A 23,055-nucleotide genomic window follows, 5' to 3' on the forward strand; every position below is an offset into this window, starting at 1 on the left:
TTTTGACCGTTGAAGATAGAGAGATATTATCATATATATAAATATGATCAAAAGTACATATCAATAATCAAATGCTCACAAGTCAATAATACATACATGAGCTTAGCTTCTGTGCGAGAAAGCTCTGCTACCTGATGATTATTTGCGGTTACAGTTCAGCTTTCTTGCCTACCTTGGTGCTCTCAAAGTTCCTTCCAGGTGGAGTCTCCTTGAAGCCAGCAAGATAGGCATCAGAGAAGAAATCAAACTTGAGTGTTGAAATTGGAGTGGGTGGCTTCTTCAAATCATCCTCTTGAAGGATATCTCCTATTCTGGAGAGTATGCTGAATGCTAGGTTCACAATAACCTTCGAATAAGCCTCTAATATGGAGTGCCCCACATCCTGTATATAGAACAACATGTGAAGGAGGTGATGATGAGAATATGAATTTGGAAGGAGAGCTAAGTTTCTTAAGTTTTGATGATTTCGAATTGAATTCGGTTGAAATCAATCTGGAATCAGTTCATCTTTCCTGTTAAAGTTAGGGGTGTCAATATTTGATACGACCCGAAAATTTTTGAGTTAGGGTCAACCCGAACCCAAAATGGGTCGGGTTTGGGTTCAACAATCCGACTTGTTTAAAAAATTGGGTCAGTTTCAGATTGACCCTTTGACCCATTTTGTACCCGGCAACCCGTGATTGATCCGTTTTTTACCCGAAAAGTAAGATATTTGACCTATTTTTGGACCTGAAAACTAGCAATTTTTTTATTGGTACCGGGTCATTCGGGTTGGGTCGGGTTGACCAGGACCCGAAGCGGGTTAGGTTCGGATCCGGAAAACCGACCTGTTTGCAAAAACGGGTCAAGTTCGGGTTGACCCGAATAGTGCCGAATCAGTTTCGAGTTCGACCCGAACCCGACCTATGACCCGAAATTGACACCCCTAATTAAAGCCCTGATTTCAACACATATTACTACAACTAACTTTGTTCTATTGAAAGTAGGTGACTTAGGTTTCGTTTGGGACGGTTTTTTTATTGCTTTCTAAAATGGAGTTTTAGTACAAATTTTTTTATTTTTTTATTAAAACTCCGTTTTAGAAAGCATTAAAAAAGACGTCCCAAACGAAGCCTTAAAAATAAAGGTTTGAGGCAGGCTTGAGAAGAAATCAATGGAACTATCACAAGTGCTCCATCTAAAAACTTTCAATGTAGGGAAATCGAAATTGAAATTAAGTTTTAAAAGCTTGGTTTCAAGGCACAAGTATTAACCTTGTTATATTGAATCTTGGTAACTTCTATGAAGGTTTGTGGCAGGTTTGGGAATCTGTTCTTGAGTAGTCTCACAAGCATGTCTGCTCTTTCCATCCAGGCCTGAATCCTTCCAGCAACAGATCCACCATCCCTTGCAAAGTACCAGGGATAACGAATTGGTGATCTTTTAATTTCCTCATCAGAAATCCTCTGCTTCCAGGAAAAAAGGGCACCTTCTAACCGGTTCAAGGCTTCAAGAACAGCATGTTCGCTTTTTAAATTCATAGAAAGTAAAGTTTCCTCAATGGAGTAGGGTACTGCAGTAATACATCGGTAGATCTCTTCCCCCAAGCTTGCCCTCCCCGACTGCAAGGGAAAAATATACGAATTTGGAAGTCATTGGGAAATAATTTAGAGAGATTTGTATAAATTCCCCCATATTTTTGTGTTTTTCGAGGAAATAATATTAAAATAACAATTATAATTAATTCTATTTTATAAATAAGAAAAAATAGTACCGACATATGTATTAGGGAGCATTGAAACCCTGCTTTATATGTCTGAGTATTTTAAAACTAGGGTATTTCTATCAGACTATTTTATAAAATCATAGTACAACTATCAAAATTTATTTGGGGTCGGTTTTATGAATTCTTATTTTCCATTCATAGCTATTGAGTGTTTGCTTGAGATTTTAGACCTATTCTTTGAAAATCATTTTACACAACTTTATCTATGTTATTTTTAAGGTTATATTTGGGACGGCTTTCTTACTGTTTTCTAAAATAACTTTATAATATAAAAAAAATTTTAACTAAAAATTTTTGTACTAGAAAGCATTAAAAAAGCCGCCTCAAACGAAGCCTAAGTCATTGTGCATGCCCAGACTCTTCTCCTTTCTACACATATACTAATTTTTATCTACTAGTTTACTGGGGCATTTTTTTTCCCATTCATTGTGCATGCCCAAACCCTAATAACTAGATCAAGATTTCATATCCTTTTTAGTGATACAAGTGCTAAAAAGTAAAATATGAATAATTGAATATTTTGAAATCCCATTATGCATGCTTGAGTCAGAAGTTCTTGTTTACAAATTAGAATAAATTATTACCGTTATTTACAAAGTTCTAAAGCTAATTTTCTTAAAAAGAGCGAACTATTGGCATTTGAAGGTAAGTTTCCTACAAATTATCATATTACAAACCGGTATCACAAAATATGAATATGTAAAGAGATTACCTTTGGAAGGGCGTCTGTTATAGCTTGAGGTATGGGCATTTGAAGTAATACTTGTTCATTAATAGATTTGGCAGCCTTTAGAACCTGATTCACAAGTTTTGCACGAATACTAAGCCTTTTCCTCAGAGTAGGAGAAAGCCCATAATCTGGAACCCTCGGTGAAGGAAGCCACCACCTTTTGCTAGTTCTGTTGCCACTGCTACTTCGGTCATCACCCCTGCTACCCCCTTCAACATACCAAAACTCTGTCTCCACCATTGAATCTAAAACATCCTGCAGATAAAAAAGTAATCTTTCAGTGCTCAAATCATGCTCCGTCTAGGAGCAACTTGAGTAATATTTTGATATAGTTTCTTTTAATATAAGAAAATAGTCCTGCAGGAAAAGAAAAATAAAAAGCTAGGACTCACAATAAGTATGGAATCTAGTTTTTGAAGAGCAGGAAGATTCACATGGATGTCTGACCGAGTTTTGGGAGTCATAATCTGCACTAAAAGAGCATAATTTATAACAGGAGGGTAAAATATGATGTACCAGTTTCAATTTATAAATTCAGGAAGCATGTTTCATATTGAAGATTCATACCTCTAGCATCCCACCACTGGACCCAAGTTGCTTTGCAGGCACTAACTCCACCATATAGTTGGTTGGAGAAAGCAACCAGTCCATTTCTCTGCGCCATCTGTTCTTTCTTTCGTCAGGCAAAGGTTCCAGTTTCCAGAGCTCACCAAATACAGATACTGAGTTACGAGTTAATTTGCCCGGAACCAATAATATGTTAGCCCAGAGAAAAAAATATATTTACTGCCATATAAAATTGTATAGTTATTATATCGAGAATAGAGCTGTTGATGGTAACGTTCACCGAGGAAACAAACTCTCTTGCAATGTAGGGAAAAGATTGCGAGTACCCCTTCTTTTATAAGAGAGCAGGGCCTAGAGAAATGGTAAAAGTGCCTGTATTGCAAGGTCCAGCTAATCTTAGAAACAAGGAATATATGTTTTAGCGTGTGATTCATTTTTTGAGTAACCAATTTGCACAAATGAATCCTGCAAATCCTATAATAAACAAGGTTTTGAAAATCAAACAAAAATTGAACAAAAAGGAGAGTTTCAAGATTCGAATATTCAGCAGGCTGTTGATCGAGATAATAAAAATTATTAAAATTATTTTAATATGACATAATATTTGTATTAATCCATTCTAAAATATTCTAAACCAGATACTCACCATAAAATATTTTGAATATAATTCTAAATAAAAATTTAGGGATATAATATTTTAATTTTTTTTTATATATAGATACGCCTATATAGATGCTTGCAAAAATATGTGGAATACCATCAATAGAATGGAGCGTCAATGACAACCAAATTTAAAAGAAATTTCATTAACTTATATTTTTAAGTCATTCAACTTAAAATTAAGGTATATATATTTAAACAATTTTTTTGATCCAAGCCTTTATTTCCAACAATCTAAACAAAATCGAAAGCCAAAAATGATCTCAATATTAGAACTGGGCAGTTCATCGAAAATCAGACTGGTTCAATGGTTCTCTAGTTCAACAACCTATTTTGACTGTTTATAGCAAGCGGTTTTAGAATTGGACTGAACCGGTCAAAAGACCAGTTCATTATTGAACTTTTTAAACTAGCTGGTCCGGTATGCTTTATACAACCATGATAATAATTTCCATTTATCTAATTGACCCTCAAAATGATACCAAGCTAATACTGAAGTCCTTGTTCTATAACTATTGTATGGATGGGAGGAAAATCAGTAAAATGTTAGCCATGGTAACAAGATATTTAAGTCACTAAAATGTAAAAAAAAATGGTAATTTTGCAAAGATTGACAGCAACAAGGAAAAATGTGCATCTCTTACCCGACAGACTTGTGATAGCATTGGAGAGTGCAAGAGCAGCGCTAATTCCCTTGGTGCCTCCAGAAGTATCTTCTCCAAGCAACAATTTTGCAAATCTGTCCTTCATGGTCTGAACATCTAGATGGTGCATGGAGTAAGTAATTGGTACTTTTCCTTTGCTGCGATTTTGAATGGTCTCCAACTCATCAAGCAAATGATCTTCTTCATGCTTTCTGGATACTAGGCATAAGGAGGAGAAAGAAGAGCTCAAGGTCTCTTTGCTAGAGGAACAGCTTGCACAGTCTTCATCCAATGAATCTGTCACAGCACAGCCATCGCTTCTGCTCATGCCGCTGCCGCCACTCTCATTGTCATAAGAGCAGCTGTTTAGGATGCAGCTCTCAAGTCCACTGTAGGTCATTACCCCTGCAATATTGCCTTCATTTTTTTTATCTTTCTCAGTGCTTGAAAAGGTGACGGATGATGGCAACTTGCAAGCGTACAGAAAAAGTTCAAATAGGCCGACCTTAAGACTCATATTTATGGCAGTATTGTGAATGCTGGCAAGTGAGACTTGAAACTACTTGGAAAAATTTGGCTCAAGACATTGCAAAGCCAAACTAGAATGAGGATATACGCATAGTACGCTACGAGTTCTCATGTAATTTCAAATTTCAAGATATTTCAATTAGGTACTGGTGGGAGAAAATGTGGTGTGCTGTGAGTTATGAACATATCATCTTCTTAAAAAGACTTGGAATAGCCTGAGACAACTTTTTCCCAGCTATCAAATATCTATATGGAACTGGAAACGCAAACATATGAAGAACGATTCCTTAAGATCTGTTATGAATAGTAACTAGAAGTAATGCCAAGTGCAACTGATATTTCAATTTGCACCAAACATTGTCATTCAAATTCATAGCATTAAGTCACCCATTCCACTAGCATCCCATAAAAATAATTAGGGTAATTGGCGTTGTGATTTGCTCAGAAGATGGCGTTGCCCAAAATATTAATTGTAAACTGTAAAGCATAAACATAACTGAAAATCGTATCATCATTCATATTATTTCAATCTGAGATCAACAATAAGATCAGTAACTGATACGATGAATTTTTAATTACTATAATTGATTTGTTATTATGTATACATATACATTATAAACTCCACATCATGGAATACATTCAAAAAAATAGTTTTCAAAAGTTCTCCCACTTTATTCTACCTATCATGGTACCAACGCAGCCACTGGTCAATGTCAATACCCATGGGTGGGCTCTAAAATTTTATGCCCCAGACTCTTTGCGTGATTTGAGGAGAGTTTTAACGGATTATGTTCCAGGCAAAATTTTGCACCCATTAAAAAATTTGGTTGGTTGTAAATGGGTGTTCTGTATTAAATACAGACTTTTTAGTACCATTGAATGCCACAAAGCCTATCTTGTTGCCAAAGGCTTTCATCAAACAACCAGGCATTGACTAGCAAAAAGCTATCAGTTTATAAAGCCAACTACGATTTGCATCATTCTATATCATGCATTCCCAAGAGGATGATCTCTTCATTAATTTCATATCAATAATACTTTCTTACATGATGCACCACATGCATGGTGAAAAAAAAAACCATTAATTTTTATTACAACTCAGATTTGCCAACTCTGATTCTGACACCATATTCATTAACTGTGAAGAACAGCTCACTATATTTATGATAATATATGTGGATGACTTGATTGTCGCTGGAAGCCATTACAATCATGTCAAAGCATCAAGAACAAAGTAAGCCAGCTAATTCTCTATTAAGGAGCTTATTACGCTCTTTTGTTTTATTGTTGTTTATGTGATTTCAACAATAAATTTCTCAACAACAAAAACATTCAGAATCTTCTCCGAAAGGTCAGCATGCTCAATGCCAAGCCTATCAAAATACCAATGTTTCCCTAGTCAACCTCTTACTTCATATGATGATACATCTCTCATAGAACCAACATATTATAGAATTATTAACATAGTTCTTCAATATATTGCACTCACTCGACCAAATTTTGCTTTCTCAATCAACAAACTTTCTAAATTATTGTCCAGCATCCTGTCATTATATCAATACAATACCATAGTCCATAGTTACCATCCTTACAAATTATGAGCTTAAATGCATAGATCCCTGATTTTAGTGATTTGTAATAACTCGTTGGATTTACAATTACTATGATGTATGTTTGCAAATTATAGGCTTTCATGCAATGCTCCCTGATTTTAGTAATTTATAATAACTCAGATTTGTAATTATTACCAATACACATACACACATTGCAACCTCTATATTATTGAATGCAATTAAAAAAAAAAACTTTCAAAATCTTTCTCAATATATTCTTCCTATCAGTTATTATAATATGATCATACACACACGTACATTGCAACCTCTATATTATGGAATACAACAAAAACACCAACAAGCATTTATTCCACTATGTGGGGTCGGCTACATGAATCCCTTTTCTCCATTGTGTCATGTTAAGAGTCAAATTCTCATCTAAATCTAATAAAGAAAGGTCAATATTTTCTAACCAAGTCTTCTTAGGTCTATCTCTACCTTTCTCAACATAAGTCATATCTAATACATTTACTTTCCTAACCAGATCATCAAAAGGCCATTGTTTTATATGACCGAACCATCTAAGGAAATTCTCTCAAATCTTATCTTCCATTGGAGCTACTCCAACCTTTTCACATACATGCTCATTTTGTATCCTATCTCTAAGAGTAAAGCCACTCATCCACCTGAGCACGCTCATCTCTACAACACTTAACTTAATATTATGCTTCTCTTTTAATGGCCAACATTCTGCACCATAAAACATTACAAGTTTCACTACAATCTTATAAAATTCTCTCTTAAGTTTGTGATGCGGACATCCAACCGTCCATGCCTATCCGAGGAGGAGCTGAAGATCGACGACCGAGATCCCTTCATTTTATCGTATTTTATTAATTGTAATTTTTATTTAATTATGCATTTTTCTTTTTTACCCTTACTTAAGGGATTTGTGTTATGTAAGCCCAAGGGGCAAAATTGTCTTTTAGTTTCTTTTAAGGCCTATATATAGAGGCATTTGCTCTTATATTAGGGGATGATGAATTATTAATAAAAAAATTTGCGTTTTGCACTTGGGTTCTTTGGGAAGAACGTTTGTGAAATCCCTATGGGAGGGAGTCGGAGTTTTCACCAGCCGCAAGATGGGTCCGGGCTCGTGGCGTGAAGTCCCTTGGAGAAGGGCAGCGTAGTACCCGTCAGCCGCAGGATGTGTCCGGGCTCGCGGTTGTATCTTTGATATTTTGTTTATTTGTTTTTGTTCATTCTTATTGCTCTTCAATTGTTAATGCTTCGTCTTTCGTTCCTTTCGCTCACCGATCTTTGTCTCGTTTGGTTGCCACAAGTCTTCGAGTGTACGGTCCGGATGTAGAACCGAGTAGCATACAGTAGAAGAGGTTGCCGGAAACAGTAGAAATAGACAGCAGCAACTAACCGCTTCCCGCCATATCCTCTAACGACCATCTGCCCATTAAGCCCATCTAAGTGGCTCCACCCCGGAAATTAGGCACGCCGCCAGCAAAGACTGGGCCTCCTCCCAACCTCTTCTCTTGGTGGGATTTTTCCTATTTGGTTGGCTGTTATATTTTTGGGATTTAATTTAAATTTGAAATTTATTTCAAATTCAAAATTTCAAATTCTTTCTAATTTGGTTCTTCTATTTTAGGAAGTTATTCTTAACTTACATCCATTTGAATTTTAAATTCAAATTGGATTTGATTAAATACTTTCCTAATTCGCTAATACCAAATAAGAGACCATAATCTCCCCCATTGTAATTGCTACTCCTAGCATTATTGCAGGCCCCTCTTAGTGATGGGATTAGGAAAATAGTTCTCCTAAAAACTGTTACGTCTCTTTGGGAAATAATTTCCCTTATTACTCAGCCGAACATTCAGGCATTAATTACTTCCTCTAAAGCTGACAGTGGAATTAAGCAATATTTCCCTAAATCCTCCCACGCTCCCCCGCTGTTTCTTCCACTTCACTGGATCTAGCCAAAATCCTGCCCAGATTTCTTGCTTCTTGCCATCATTAAACTCCTCTTCAGATAAACAATCCGTGGCTATAATAACTGATGTCCAGTAGTTTTTCTCACTGATTTTGGAATTTAAAAATCCTCTTGCATAGCTGGACCAGATTTCCTGGAATAATACCAACTTTGCTGAATAGGTCTCATATGGATATTCCCTAGGTCAGACCGTGTCCCAATCCTCACCGCCAGCCGACCTTCCACATTCCCACACTTTTTGGCTTAAATCCCAATAGTCGTATTCGTCACACTCTCCGAACTCCCCTTCGCCAATAACCCTGCAGGTGAAAGAGCATTCTAAATCTAGAGCATGGTGGCAAGGACGAATCCTGCATTTAGTTTCTCAATTCTATTCACGGCTTGAACATTCTTCCTCCCACTCTATCAGAAGAATTCAAGCTCAGATTTCTGAGAAGAAAAGACAATATAAAATTCTGGCATTTCATGATTCCCCTAAGGGATTCTAATTCAGAGGTTTTCAGGAGGGCTTGGAGTACTCTGATCTTGCCACTGACCCCTGCAGCCCGTTCTAACCATCAGTTTGAGATAGGAACTTTTCCAAATCTGCGCACAATAAGTGCCGGATACATTCCTTCCACTTCAATCATCCTCAACTTAGAGATTCTATCTTAAATAATTCCCATATCCCTATTTCAATATCAACTCACTATTTGAATCAATAGACAAGATGTCTAAAACTGTATTATAATAAACTTGAATCGCCACAAAACACAATCCCCACTAGATCTATTTATTACTAAAAGATTACACTCCATTATTACAGTTTTAGGTGACTACTCCAAAACGAAATCATTTTGAAGACTCTAAAGGTTAACCGTCCATACTTCAAGTTTACATTTAAACGTCCCTTCATAAGTTCTTATCAAAACAACAACTATCAAGCCTTTATCCCACTACGTGGGGTTGGCTAGATGTAATCCTTTCTGCTCATTGTGTCCTATTAAAAGTCAAATATTCTCATTTAATCTATATAAGAAAAAGTCATTCTGAATATTTTTCTAACAAGTCTTTTTAAGGTCTGCCTTAACCTTCTTAACATAAGTCAACACTCTAACTACCTCTACTACTCTAAATAACGGGTATCGTCGGAAGGCGAGCGTTTTATTTTGACCAAACCATCATAAGGAAATCTCTCATAACTTTATCTTCTAACTAGTGAGCTACTCCACCTTTTCAGGCGTATCATGCTCATTTTCGTATTCCCATCTCTAAGGTAAAGCCACATCAATGAACGCATTCCCTAGTCATGCACCTTAACGATGCTGAAAATACCTGCTCACATCTCTGTTAACTTATTATGCTTCTCTTTTAATGGCCAAACATTAAGTCACAATAAATGCATAAGTATGAGCAAGGCGCTCACCACACCATCTTAAAATAGAATTTTACACCTTAAGTTTAAGGGGTCTTTTTCTAAACTACACATCAAAGCCCTGAACTCATTCCGTCCCAATACAGCATCCAGAATGAATTACTGACTTGATAATCAATCCACATCTAAAATTTACCATCAACTCTGAAACAACTAGTATCCAAGATATCTAAAACGTGTACTCTTATTAATAACTTGATCGACCAAAGTCACAATCCCCTCACTAGGTCTATTACCACTAAAATTACACTCCATATATTCCGTTTTAGATCTACTCAAGCGAAAACCTTTAGACTCTAAGGCTGACCTCCATAATTCAAGTTTACCTTTAACTTCCTCTCTAGTCTTATAAACAAGAAGAATATCATCAGCAAAAAGAATACACCAAGGTATAACCTCTTGCAAATATCTAGTGAGAACATCCATGACTAAAGCAAAAAGATATGAGCTTAAGGTTGATTCTTGATGTAATCCAACTAAAATAGGAAAATGATTGGTCAAACAGCTCCTGCATATATATCCTTAATGACTTAAATATAAGCATTATTAACCCATTTATGTAGAACTCTCCATATCACTTCTCTTGGAACTTTATCATATGATTCTCTAAATCAATAAAAATCATATGTAGATCCTCCTTATTCTCTCTATACTTCACCATAAAATCTCTCAATAAATGTATAGCTTTCATACTAGACCTACCTGTCATGAATCCAAATTGATTTTGAGAAACATTAGTGTCATGCTATATTATGGAATGCAATTAAAAATCATTTTCAAGATCTCCCTCACTAAATTCTTCTTATCAGTTATTATATATGCTCATCTGAGAGAAATTTTATTACTTTCTCAATAATTTCTTTTTAATTTATCATAGAATTTGTGGCGTTCATCTTAAACGCCAATGTTAAGTTTGATAAAGGTGTGTTGACTGTGTTATATGAATAAAATTATAAATCTGCTGCTCTATTGGTAAATTTCTATACTAATAGCATTTTATGAAAAACAAAAGTGTAATATAAATTTTTTAAATCAAGTTGGGCTGTTAGGTTGCAAGTACGATTTAGCAAATCCTGTAACTGTGGATTTAACAAATCTACTATGTTTTAAATCCTAAAAACTACCAGGTATGAAAGAAGTTAAATATAATTAAATTCACCTGAATTGTTCCATAATTTATTTCAGAATTTAATTTTTATGAATATTATATATAAGTATATTTATTTCACCTATGTCAATGTTAGTTAGACTAATTAAATCGTAATTAATCTAATTAAATATCTCAATTAATTATTAGTTAGTCATCCAGTTAACTAATTAAACTATAACTTATATTTAGATAAATTAAATAAATAATAATATCAACTTACTTATCTTATTACAATTTAATTAACAGATATTAATTATTAAAGCATATTTAAATTTTCTAATTAACATATCTGTATCTAATTTGCTTGGTTGAATGTTAAGAATTTTAATTAATAAAAAATTTATCAATTCTAATTATGCTAGTCAAATTATACTTAGCATAATTTAATACCTTAGCAAATCATTAATTAGTAATTTATAAAGCTAATTAAATATAATAACTTCTATTTAATCAAATTAAATCATAAATAATATTAATATATTTTTTAGTTAATAAATATTATTTTTTTATTAAAATTAATTTCTAAATTGATATATTTTATTTAATTAATACTAACTAAAATTAATAATTACAATTTTATCAAAATTTATTTAAAAAATCATAAATTGCAGATTATAAAGTTAAACACATCAAACCCTCTGTCTTTCACCCCAATTTTCCATTCTCTAAATTCTCCAAAACCTCAACAATAAAAAAATTATGAAAAATCGCCAAGGGATCCCACTAAAGAAAGTAACAACTGAAACAACTGCGTTTGAAGAAGAAGAGGAACTCATGAGTCCGCCGTCCTAATGTCCAGATTTATTAAATCCAATATTTAAGATAAACGGGATTTAATGTTTTGTTGATTTAATTTTGTCATCTTTGCTGTTTAGCAGAATCAGTTTAAATTCTGCTTAAATTCTCACCAAACAGACCTGTACGGGAGTTTTTCTCTCTCTACCATCGGTCTAAATTCAATGGCAATCCAACAAAATATAGAAGGCCAAAACACAAGTTACAGTATATTTGCTAAAGTTTTTGACTGGCAGAAGGGCAGCAACCTATAGTCCTGGTTCCCGTGTCACCCATTAACTGCTGTTTGCATCCTACGTACAGCCATTTATTGCACTCAAACCTTTCCCTTCGCCTTCTTGGAGATGGAATTATGTGGTCCTTAAAAAATGATGCCGGATTTTTTTTATAAGGTTTCAAATTTAATATATTGTGAAAGAATCTTAACCATTAGTACAATCAGACGGTGGACTCTCTCTAATCTCCAATTGCCACTCTAACTTGCCTATACGGCTATACTTGCCCTTTAATCCAATTTTAATTTGAAAAATAGAATAAGATCATCAAATCTGTTGAAGACCATTCTGACTTTAAGATGCCATAAGTAGGGACAAACTTCCTAAAAGGATATGCACAAAAATATTTTTAAGAAAGCACAAATATTCAAAAATTATATTCATCCCAATGCATATCTTCTTAACTTCCTCAATTCCTCATAAATAATTCTAGAGACTCGGACGCTCGAAGCTGCCCGCGTTTGAAGTTAAAAATACTATGCTTTGTTGTTTGATGTTATAGCACCAGAGCCATAATAATAAGTATTATTCAACTATCATTTGAAAAAAAAAATGCCTTAAAACATCCACAAATTATCAAAAATGAAATTTATATCCATTTAATTTGCAATGAGATTAGTGTAGCCCTTCGATATCATATGTGGCGCAATTCTCAAGATAGATCCAAGGTATGAATCTCATCATAATATAATTTACATCAGGAGAGAGATTCTGACACAACGTTTTTCACAACTATTTATGAGATTGTAGTGTTCTAGTATTCCTTAATGGGCAATGAAAATTAAGAAAAAAAATTGTGTTGGGATAATCATGCCAATTTTTCCCAAAAGTTAATATACAGGAAAAAAAAGCTGCAGATCTCTTTACTCGTCATTTGTAATTCAATCAATTGCTATAAAGAAGTCATGATGCCTTCAAATTGAGTAGATGGTACATCTCTTCAAACTACTGAAAATTTAAGGGGCAGCAGGGCTACTAGCATAACTAAAGTAGAATTTAATAAATTATAAAAATTCAGATTTAATAAATTTTGTGAAGATTAAAATCTTAACATTATTCAGCATGAGATCTGAAATTTCTTAAGTTCCAATTTACTGATTGTCATTTATTTTAGGATTTTAAGATTGAGAGAGAAATCCTTAAGTTTGATAAATTTTAGAGACAGTGACATTTAATAAATATTGAATTTAATCAATAGCAAAGTTGAGTTGAAATGAAATTTATTAAAACAGTAATACTTAAAGTCATCAAAATTCTTTTTGGCATGATTTACATAAAATTTTCCTTAAATGCTTCCTAAAAATAGGGCACCAAGTAGCCCCTGAGACTAATTACCTTCATCTATGTTTTTCATAACTCTGCTCCCAGGAGCGGATGGCGAGAGCAAATTTTGCTCTAGACTGGTGCCGACTAGCTGCTTAACTAGTAAAGCTCTTAGAAGTTGTTGCCAAAATTTTGGAATAGAATCCTGTTACTAATTTTTAACTTCCACAGTCAGTTTTTTTTTTAGTCTGATATTCGCAAGATAAAAAAAAAGTTTATAGATAGAGATGTTTTGCTCTTTTCGGATGATTTTGTGAAAAAAAAAATCCTGAAATTACATTTTATTTGTGTTGATGGCATCTGAAATCATGACAAATTCTTAAATGTTGCTGTCAAAATCCTAAAATCAAATAAATAATTTAATTAAAAAAACAAGGCGAAGAATTCAAATCACTTACTGTCATGCTCATCCAGGTCAATGCTAAAGTCTTTGGTTCTGCGACGACAGCAAGCCAGTCTTCGCATCATCATCCTCACTTTTGAGTTACAACCTTATTTAAGCAGAAGTATAACTGTATAAGATAGTCAATGACGAAAAGCAATTACTAGTGGTCAAATTTAGCCGACTGTTTTCTTCATTAATTAATAAAAAATAGGTTTGGTATGATAAAAGCCTGAATCCTTTTTGGTCACTACGTTCAAAATGAAAGGGGAAAGAAGAACAGAAAAAGGAACTCGGTATAAGAAATTACAATAAAGCAACCTTTTCACACTTTCCCATTCAAAGTTCAAACTTCAAAGACCGCCGGTCCATACACAAAGAACCGGAAAAAAAAAAGGCAAAAGAGCTCCGAGGAAATCCATCGGAACTGGAGACGTTGAATAAATGATGTTTGTACAATCTTATTATCTAATTTGCCTAAAGACTAAGAGATTAGAGTGATACGTGCGGATAAACCAGAGGTCGGGGAGCAGGCGAGCTAGAAATCCCCTAAATAAACAGCACTAGTGGAGCTGGGAGACTTCCGATAAGCTCCTCCGTTGCTGATCCACCAGCCCGATGGATCTGATGAAGCACAAACGATAATGTTGATGAAACTTTTGAAAGAAACCAAAGGAAAAACAATTAAAATAGAAAAAAGAAGAAGAAACAATGTTACCTTGACCTAACCTGCCCGACAGATCGAGCTACCGAAGATTTGGCATTCCCATTCCTGACAACAGAGATCCGAAGAATGAGAAATGCATTAAACAAAGACAATTCGTGAGCTCCGATCAGTGAAAATGGGAGCGGCCATGAATGGATTACAAGCAAGGGAAGAGAAAGAGAAGATGGCGACGCCGCGAGAGGCTCCCACTGTCCTACTATACCTAACACTATTTATTATCACAATAAAAAAATATTAATTATATTTAGTCATATTCATGATATAAAATTTTTATTTATTTATTTATGTAAAATAATTCAGTTAATAAAAATTTTAAAAGTTATTAAAATGTTTATTGGAATATATCGAATAGTAGTTTGATGCGGCCGATTGTTTATTGAAAATAGAAAAAAATATCAAAATGATCTGTTAGTTTTTTTATAAAATACTAAAATAATCTTCAACAATGTTAAAAGATCATTTTGATTCTTGAACTCTTTAAAATAGAATCAAAATAGTTTCATCATGAGGAAAATTTATTATGTGTGGTCACTGAATGGAACTTTTATTACGTCCTCTGATCGGACGTAGCTCTACGTTCGGTCAGAGGATTGTTACTCGGTTTTTGCTCGGTATTTGGTCTGTATTGTTAGGTATTGTTTTGTAATAACGAGGAATACCGCTATGTGAAGATCAATACCAAGTAATCCCAAAAAATATCGAGTTTTTTAGAAAAAACTCGGTATTTTTTTGGGATTACTCGGTATTACTTGGTATTTTGTCTTCACATAATGGTATTTCTCGTTATTGTTGGTATTGCTCGGTATTTCTCGTTTTGTGCCTGCGATCTTAATGCCAGCCGAACTTAGCTCTACGTACGTTCACCGGACCAAATAAAAGTTCCACTGAATGACGTTCAAAGACGAATAAGAACATGTCACATCATTTATTTGTTGTGTACTGCTCTGTATCCGGTGATATGGCACGTTTTGATTTGTTTCTGAACCGTTGGGTAACTACACAAAATAATTTGTTTATCATGAGACTATTTTGATTCATTTTTAAAGACTTTGAGATGAAAATAATCTTTTAATATAGTTGAGAATCATTTTTTATTTTTTATAAATAGTCAATGAATTATTTTTATTATTTTCTCATTTATATTATATAATAAAAAAGTAATAATAATATTTAGTTTTCAAAGAATATTTGATAAGTTGTAAAGTACAAGTCTAATATATTTAAATTTATGTCTTAGTGCTCCACTCACATGCATGATGCAACACAAGAATTATATATATATATATATATATAACAAATTAAAATTTTAATAAAGTCACTAGAGTGGTAGCTTAAGTAGCCCCATAGAGGGCCAATCAGGGATGACTCTAAATTTATTTTTTCTTTGAGGTTTTCTTATTTAAATTTTATTTTAAGAGATTGGCCAAAAATAGTGTCCATGTAGACGATGTTATAACAATCCAGAGTTTTTAAAAATACTTATTCAAAAATTTTGAAATTTTTGAACTATGGCACTGTAGCGCTTGGATTTTGAGAGTCGCGGCTCTAGGGGATGCAGTGCTGGGGTGCCAGAATTCGACGTGGTGGCGCCGATGCTCCTTGTTGTACAATAACAATGGAATTAGCAAGCAGCAGCAGATTAGAGCGTCGGAGCACTAGACACTGGAAAAAAAAAAAATTATCCCTCTTTCATTTGACTTGCTCAGAATGGAAGGGAAGAGGGGGGAGAAGGGAAGTGAAGGGAGGAAAGAGAAAATGAGCTTGTGGTAGTCAATTTATTTCACAGCTTCTATGAGATTTCTTCAAATCGTTTAGGCAACTTCTAACCTTCTCTTGTTTTCAAGCATTTTTATTTCGGGATTTATTCTTGTGTCTAAAATGATATTTGTTACGTCCTGGAATATTCACAGTGGTAGAGAGGTAGAGTCTAATGTCTTATCTTTGAATGAAGATCTATCACACAAATAAATAAAGAGAGGGGGTGTAAGAGTCATAAGAGACATCAAAATTTTTACATGGAAAATTCTGAAAGGAAAAAAACCACAAGGTATGGCCCGTTGAAAAGAATTCATTAGTTTTTGTAGCTGATTACAAATGGTGTCATTTCCTCGGGAAGAAGCCTTTGCTCAATGTACATCATATAGAGCATATTACATAGTTACGGTTGAGAGTTATTTTCAAGAGAAAATTGGCTTGTTCATTTGATCAGTAGGATCATAGTCAAGAGACGGTGGTCGGAGGGACTATCAAGTGATGATGATCGGAGAGATCATAGTTGGTCAGCAATCAAGATTGGAGGGATTGTAGTTACCTTGCGATTGAGGTCGAATGGATCGTAGTTGACGAATAGCATTGGTCGGAGGGATCATAGCCGGCTGGTAATAATGGTCAGTAGGACGGTAGTCGACGGGCGATAAAGGGACTATAGTTGACGGCCAAGTTCAAAGGGACCATAGTCGGTGGACGATGGAGGTCGGAGGGTCCTCAGTTGTCGGGCGACGGAGGTCAGAGGGTCCTTAGTCATCGGGCAACGGTGGTCGATGGGACATCAATCGATGAATGATGGAGGTTAGAGAGATCATAGTCAATCGATGGTGGTAAGAGGGACCGTAGACGATGGTCGGATGACAATAGTTGGCGATCCACAATGGTCAGAGGGATAATCATAGGCAGAAGGATGATGGTCTGACAACTGTCGATGGATGTGCAGCGGTCCGGCAACAGTCAACGGATGGGGTGGTGGTCCAGTGATGGTTGGCGCGATGGTCTGACAATGGTCGAGGAAAATTCGTCGGTGGTGGTAATTAGGTAGAACTCTAGGATCCTTGAAGCCTCATAGCTCTTTCTAATCTCCAGTCAAAGGATGCAAGCATGCAAATGTCCAAGCCCCTACCATGTGGGAAGTGGGGGCCTATTTATAGATTTTATAGAGTAGCATGCCCTCTAAATATGAAGAATTTCTGGGGAAAAATCGAAGTGTTCCATAGACGGCCCATAATGATCCCCTTGATCAAAGAACATTTATCAAGTATTTATATGCCCAAATGATGTATGAATTAAGCAATATTGGGCTCGTTGGATTCGTCTCATCGAGCTGCTAGTTCGATTACAAGCATGTTATATTTAAATATCATTTGATCATCCAATTTATATTTTAAACCTTCCTAATATACTTCGGTCCCTTGATTTGGACTCATTTGGGCTCAGATTGGACTGATTTTGATGTTGTTAGGTTTATCACTTTTAGACATTCATTTTAACTATATATTTTATGTAATTGAAGCTTAGATGGTCCCAAATTTAATTTCAAAAGTTTTCAACTAGGACATCCCTCAAGATTCATGCTCGATCAAGGCAATTTTAGTAATAGATCAATATTTATTGTTTTTTCTCCCAATTTAGTGAATTTCTACAATATAACTTCTGATATATTATAGTACTTAATATTATAACCTGTTTGACTAGATGATTAAATATTTTTACTAGTTAAAATGTTAACTATTGCATTTTGTACTATTTGAATAGGAATAATATATATTATGATTTATTACATTTTGATATGGTTATATTGTTAATGCAAATATTGTGCATGAATATGAGTATGTGGACGAGTAATAGCTAGTTATTATTACTTTTAGAATATTATTTGTTTAAGAACAAAAAAGGTTGGATTATTAGTGAGGTTGGCTGAAGATTGATTTATACCTATACAGGATGATGGGTTAATTGATTTACCTTTAAATAATATGGTTAGTGGTGATATCCTCTTATGTTTCATATGATTTACATTGGGAGTTATAAGGAGTCATTATTGTGCCAACGTGCAAGAGTGATGACTTTAATTACTTAAATATAAAATTAAATAAAAATGCAAAAATATATATAAAGCTTGAATCCTAAATAATTCCTCAGTACATTAGATCATAACCCCTTCCTAAAAATATGTAAAATCGCATAATGAGTTAACAATTCAGTAGGTTACCATAACATATAACTAAAATCAACACAAGGAAATATAAATAATATGCATTTAATCATTCAATCTCTATGAGTATTAATATATAATTATAGAAGTATGTAACAATCAATTAAATAATGACATATCATATGATTAATAAATATAAGTACAATTATATATCTTAAGAACAAAGATCAATAATCAATAATAATACACAAGGGGTCAGTAAACTCTATCATTTATATACTTATTAGTTATAGAACAGTTTTTATCTATCTCAATTTAGAAAATCTGTATACCTATCATATTCACATGAATGTCGTATAGTGCATGATATGTATGCATGTCATATAAATTATATATATATATATATTCCTAATATATGCATTTATTTACAAGCACTATAAGAAAACCCTACAAAATCAGTCATGTAGGCCAATCCTATGAAATCAGTCTCATTCATATAAGTCATTTTTTCAATAATCAGACATACCATAAGTCATTTAGGTTAGACAGCTTTTATATCAGAAGTCATCACTTCATATCCATCGGCATATTATATCATATCATATCAATATATCTTCTTCTGTCTCTTTTTTCATATCATTTAACATTACACCATAAATCTTATTTTAAAAGGATGCATGTCTACCCACCCTCATGTATATGATAACATATCTCCAGTCAATGTGAATCAATCAAATTATTTCTAGTTAGCCTTTCTTACATACACATTTTCACGGTATATATAATATAGTAAATAAGTGATATTATACTCAATGTTCGGCTCTTTGTATCACATTAATGCATGTAAAATTTGCATAGGAACTAAAATTAGTGAAATTCATAAAAAATGCAGTGTGCTCTTTTTTATCTTATAAATAACCATTGTAATAAGTATGCATATCATACATTGATATTATGAGATTTTAATAATTATTTATCTAATTTTCATATTTTTCTAAAATTTTCAAATTAGGAAATATCTCCTAAAATATAAAATATCTGGTGTAATTTAATATATTCATGTCAATATGTGTAGAATGATTAAAGTTACAATATACTTAAAATTACATGATGAAAGTTTACTAAAAATAAAGATTTCACAATTTTTATAAGTTTTAACTAAATTAAATTTTAAAAAAATATATCTCAAAAGCAACAATAACAGTGTTGGTAAAATGTTTAAAGTCATCTTAACATTTTGGTGAATTATGCACACAGCATAAATATTTCTTAAATTCTTCAAATCTAATTTTCTAATAATTAAAAAAAAAATTAAAAATTAAAAATATATGAAATATTCTCACAATCATAAGAAAAAAAATCATTTACCATGAACCCTTGGCCTATTTGATGGCATGATTTACTCTTGGATGAATTATGCTTGCCAGGGGCGGAGCAAAAAAAAATTATTAGGAGCATAATTTATAATTTTTAATATGTTCTTAATTTTTTTCACATGATTGCTTTTATCATTTTATTTAATAATAAAATAATATTTGAACATTCAAAATATAAGTTATTACTTGTAAATTTGTGTCATATATAAAAATTTTACACTAAAATTTCTTATATACTTTAGTAGGATTTAATAATTAATTAGCTGAAAAATAATGGGCATTGAAGTTTTGAATGACTTACTATAAGTAATGCATAAATAACAAGGAGTTATTTCTTTTTTCAGATAATTATATTAAAAAAATTAAGATATATTTGTTGAAGAGCCTTCTGCTATAAATATATACAAAGAAAATATTCAATTTTTATAAATTAGATGATTCAATTTACGATAAAGGATCATAGGCCGGTGGGGGCACGTGCCCCTAGACTTCAGGGGCGGATCCAGCTCCTTTTTTTAGGGTGGGCAAAAAAAAAATTTTTTTTTGGGGATGGACAAAGATGCTTAGGATTGATAAAATTAGAACAAAAAAATTGTTTTAGAGGGGGCAAAATGTGCAAAATACCCAAAATATTTTAAAAAATTCCCTCTAAATATTAAAAAAAATTTTTTTGAGGGTGGGCATTTGCCCACCCTTAGGCCAATGTGGATCCGCCTATGCCCCTAGTGCGCCCATACTGAATGCGGCTGTCGAGAAGGAACTCCTTCCTTCTCTTCTCCTCTTCTCTCTCTTGCTTGGATCCTCTCTTGTGAGAAATGAGGGCTATATTTATAGATTTTCTAGAGTGGCATGGCCCGTAAATAGGTGTGAGATCAGGGGCGAATAGGGAGGGGTCAAATGGACGGCCGATATTGAATCCTACAATCATGCACCGTTCATTGGACATTTGAAGGCCTTAGTAATGTCCGAATTCTGTGATCTTGGGCTCGTTGGACTCGTCTCGTCGAGCCGTTCGATTCGAGTATAAGCTCGTCAAAATCGGAGTCCGTTGTCGAGCCGTTCGATTCGAGTATAAGCTCGTCAAAATCGGAGACCGTTTGGTAACTCAAATTGCTGTTTGAACCTTCCAACAGCGCTTTGGATCCATGATTTGGACCCATTTGGGCTCGGATTGGGTTGATCTTGGTGTCGTTGAGTTCGTATTTCCGAGACGCTCAGTTCGACTATAAGCTTGCTGAAATCGGAGTTGGGGTGCTCTCGGAATTAATTTTTGTAGTTTCCAACTAGCTTTTGCCTCGAGATTCGTGCCCGATCAAGCTAATTTTGTGATGCCGTATCAATTTTTAAAATAATTTTATATTATAATTTTTTTAAAATAATTGAAAAAAATAACGACCAAAAGCTATCTTAAACAATAATTTCATTTGGGACGGTTTTTTAACTACTTACAATAGTTTTTTAGTACAAAAATTTTAATTTTTGTACTAGAAAGCTGGTTTAAGAAGCAATAAAAAAGTCATCTCAAACAAAGCCAAAGTCTAAGGCTTTGTTTGGGATGGCTTTATTGATGCTTTTTAAAATAGTTTTTTAGTACGAAAATAAAAAATTTTGCACAAAAAATAATATTTTAAAAATAAGTAAGAAAGTTGCCGCAAATGCAATATAAACAAGTTAGCTCAATGGTAGAGATTAGGTTAGAATAAGGAGCTTTCGATACATGATAGAGTTTCTTAGGTGAAGCTCATGTGACTCCAATATTTGATTTGGGGGGTGGGGTCCTATATATGGGACTTAAAAACCTACTAATTAGAAGAGATCCTATTAAGGGGGCTTGTGTTGCCCCCAATACACAAGATGGATCAAACCCAAATAGTCATTATAAATGACTTCGAAGGCTTTACGTTCATACAAAGTCAAATATTTTGATGAATACAATGTAATTGAGTCATACAACCAAGATATGGACTTACAATTATATATTAGAGATATCATGAGGTGTTTCGTGTGTCAAATTCGATTGCACGAAAAAATATCAAAACTAATTATTGCAAACCCTAAAAATTACTCTTAATCAAAAGTTTTCTCTTAAGAAATCAGAATAGATAATCATAAAAACTCGAACTCATAAGAAACCACAAACCATGAACATAAATTCATCTAAAAGGGTAAAATCTTTATTTAAAAAATTAAAACTTTTGTACTAAAAAACTGCTTTAAGAAGTAATAAGAACGCCATCACAAACAAAGTCTTTGATACTTAAGCCGGAAAATTGGTGACATATTCCCATATACAATGTGTTGTTACCTTTGTTGATACACCCTTTGCCCATAATAATCATATACAGCCACCTAAAAAGGCGATTTTGATGAAACAATTAAAGAACTAAGATAATCTATCATTTGCACAAGGAACAGATTCCAAATTTGCACCCAGCATCTTCATCAGATTCATCCCAACCCTTTAGCTTTAGCTTCAAGACACTTATTTGCCACTCTTTCTAAAACTGTTTTGGAGGAGCATCTGAGGCTTCGTTTGGGACGGCTTCGTTGGTGCTTTCTATAGCAGATTTCTAGTATAAAAATTTTGAGTTCAAAAATTTTTGTACTAAAAAGCTATTTTAGAAAGCATTAAAAAGATTGTCCCAAAGGAAGCCTGAATCAAGCCTTTACTGCAGCTTACGACATAAGCAGCAAGGTTAGCAACTAAAATAAAGCTTCCTTAGGGATGACTTTCTTACTGTTTTTTAAAGTAGCTTAGCACAACATTTTTTTTTTTTTGTATTAGAAAGTTGTTTTAAGAAACAGTAAGAAAGCCGTCGTCCCAAACGAAGCCTAAATCAATGAATTCTACTGAAAAGAAGATGATAGGGATGCTTCAAACGGTGCTCCATCTGAGCTCAATGTGAATTACTCCATTCTTGGAGTTTATGAGATTAAATCTATCATTAATGCGTCCATTATTCACGACATCCGCGAGGTTAAGATCGACATGGCCCAGAGATTCCTGCAGTGTCAATAAAGTATTCATGTTTACTATAAGAAAACAGGATGGAAAAACATGAAGGGAAAAGTAAAGTTTCATTTTGTCATTCTTTCTCACCTTAGCATGCCAGCTGAAACGTCTCCTTTTGCTTATAACTTCAATATGAATCACTTCGTTAACTGGTGGTTCTTCTAACATGAACTGGAACCCTTCATTCCACCGTGGATCTCTACTTTTCTTGATTACCTAA

The 23,055-nt window shown here is 33.8% G+C and overlaps 2 protein-coding genes across 8 annotated transcripts in view; both read right to left on the reverse strand.

Moving 5' to 3' along the window:
• LOC110108354 (rop guanine nucleotide exchange factor 14) lies at positions 1-14,709 on the reverse strand. 6 transcript variants are annotated; one of them, XM_020838969.2, is made up of 9 exons: positions 14,524-14,709; positions 14,299-14,418; positions 13,811-13,903; positions 4,367-4,783; positions 3,063-3,217; positions 2,888-2,962; positions 2,478-2,750; positions 1,254-1,601; positions 1-382 (listed from the first exon to the last, which is right to left on the reverse strand). In XM_020838969.2, the coding sequence occupies exons 3-9, from the start codon at positions 13,881-13,883 to the stop codon at positions 149-151; spliced, it is 1,575 nt and encodes a 524-aa protein (XP_020694628.1). In that variant the 5' UTR covers positions 13,884-13,903; positions 14,299-14,418; positions 14,524-14,709; the 3' UTR covers positions 1-148. The 6 variants fall into 6 exon arrangements, with proteins under 6 accessions (XP_020694628.1, XP_028556325.1, XP_020694629.1 ...); XM_028700492.1 differs by having other exon boundaries at positions 13,811-13,924; XM_020838970.2 differs by having other exon boundaries at positions 4,367-4,771; positions 14,513-14,709.
• Positions 14,710-22,043: 7,334 nt separating this feature from the next.
• Positions 22,044-23,055, reverse strand: part of LOC110108359 (synaptotagmin-3) — a 42,046-nt gene continuing 41,034 nt past the window's right edge. For both annotated transcript variants that reach the window (XM_028700505.1, XM_028700503.1), the window contains exons 11-12: positions 22,923-23,051; positions 22,044-22,826 (exon numbers count right to left, since the gene is read on the reverse strand). In XM_028700505.1, the coding sequence (XP_028556338.1) occupies positions 22,698-22,826; positions 22,923-23,051 (258 nt within the window). In that variant the 3' untranslated portion in view covers positions 22,044-22,697. The remainder of the gene's footprint in view (positions 22,827-22,922; positions 23,052-23,055) is intronic.

Source organism: Dendrobium catenatum, unplaced genomic scaffold, assembly GCF_001605985.2.
Source record: "Dendrobium catenatum unplaced genomic scaffold, ASM160598v2 fragScaff_scaffold_134, whole genome shotgun sequence".
Classification (NCBI taxonomy): domain Eukaryota; kingdom Viridiplantae; phylum Streptophyta; class Magnoliopsida; order Asparagales; family Orchidaceae; genus Dendrobium; species Dendrobium catenatum.